A 1,013-nucleotide genomic window follows, 5' to 3' on the forward strand; every position below is an offset into this window, starting at 1 on the left:
CGTGTCAGGAGGCACCTGCAGGCTGTGGGACAGCTCGACCTGGACCTGTCCACTCGGTCACGCGCTCCACCTGGCGGTCCCGCAGGAGCTCAGCTGTGGGCTGGCCTGGCGGGGGCTCCATGCCCTCCTGGTCCCCTCTGGGGGGCAGGACCAGCCGCTGGAGAACCAGCGAGTGTCAGGCAGGAGCAGTGAGTGAGCAGGGATCCTGGGACTGCGCGACACATGGATAGCGCGGCACAGGCTAAGGTGACAGCATCAGCTGCCGGGACGACCGCGTGCAGCGAGGGGGAGCCGGAGTGGCCAGGGCCGCGTCCTTGCGTCGGAATGAGAGGGAGGCGCGGAGGCTCCTGTGCCTGCGCCACCACAGGACGCAGACGCTCTGCGATCCTCCGAACCGGACTCTGCGACACGGGAGAGACCCTGTCAGTCCTGCGGGCAGTTCTGGGCGCGAACGGGCAGGTGGATAACACGGCCCGTGCTCGTCTCTGGGGGAGGCTGGGTTCGGGGTGTTCCGGGCGCAGGTCAGGTGACAGGGTCGCTGATCCCCGCTTCCCGGCCTGGCGATTCCACTGCCAGTTGCTTCATGCTGGGAGTGGGTCCTTGGAGCCCTCCTGGGCTGACCCCCCCAGGACCCTCCTGGACTGACCCCCCCTCAGGGCCCTTCTGGGCTGACCCTCCTCAGGGCCCTCCTGGGCTGATTCCCCCTCAGGACCCTCCTGGACTGACCCCCCTCAGGGCCCTCCTGGGCTGACCCCCCCAGGACCCTCCTGGAATGACCCCCCCTCAGGGCCCTCCTGGGCTGATTCCCCTTGCCCTGCCCTCTGAGCCGCAGTCCTCCCGGCACAGCAGGTCTAATGTCCTGCCCTCCCTGTCCTGCTGGTGTCCACGCTGACCGTCCCCAGCACAGCCTGCCCTGCAGAGCTCGTCCCGCAGGCCCTCCCCGTGTGCGAGGAGGGGGTGCAGCAGGCAGGGGTGAAGGGTGGAGGGAGCCGATGGGGGGGCTGGAGGGAGCT

The 1,013-nt window shown here is 69.4% G+C and overlaps 1 protein-coding gene across 1 annotated transcript in view; it reads left to right on the forward strand.

The window, feature by feature from the left end:
* The window catches only part of SDK1 (sidekick cell adhesion molecule 1), a 339,428-nt gene that overhangs the window by 318,439 nt on the left and 19,976 nt on the right, over positions 1 to 1,013 (forward strand). Inside the window, exon 28 of the mRNA XM_014549990.1 lies at positions 86 to 188. Within this exon, the coding sequence (XP_014405476.1) occupies positions 86 to 188 (103 nt within the window). The remainder of the gene's footprint in view (positions 1 to 85; positions 189 to 1,013) is intronic.

This window comes from Myotis brandtii, unplaced genomic scaffold (assembly GCF_000412655.1).
Source record: "Myotis brandtii unplaced genomic scaffold, ASM41265v1 scaffold579, whole genome shotgun sequence".
NCBI lineage: Eukaryota > Metazoa > Chordata > Mammalia > Chiroptera > Vespertilionidae > Myotis > Myotis brandtii.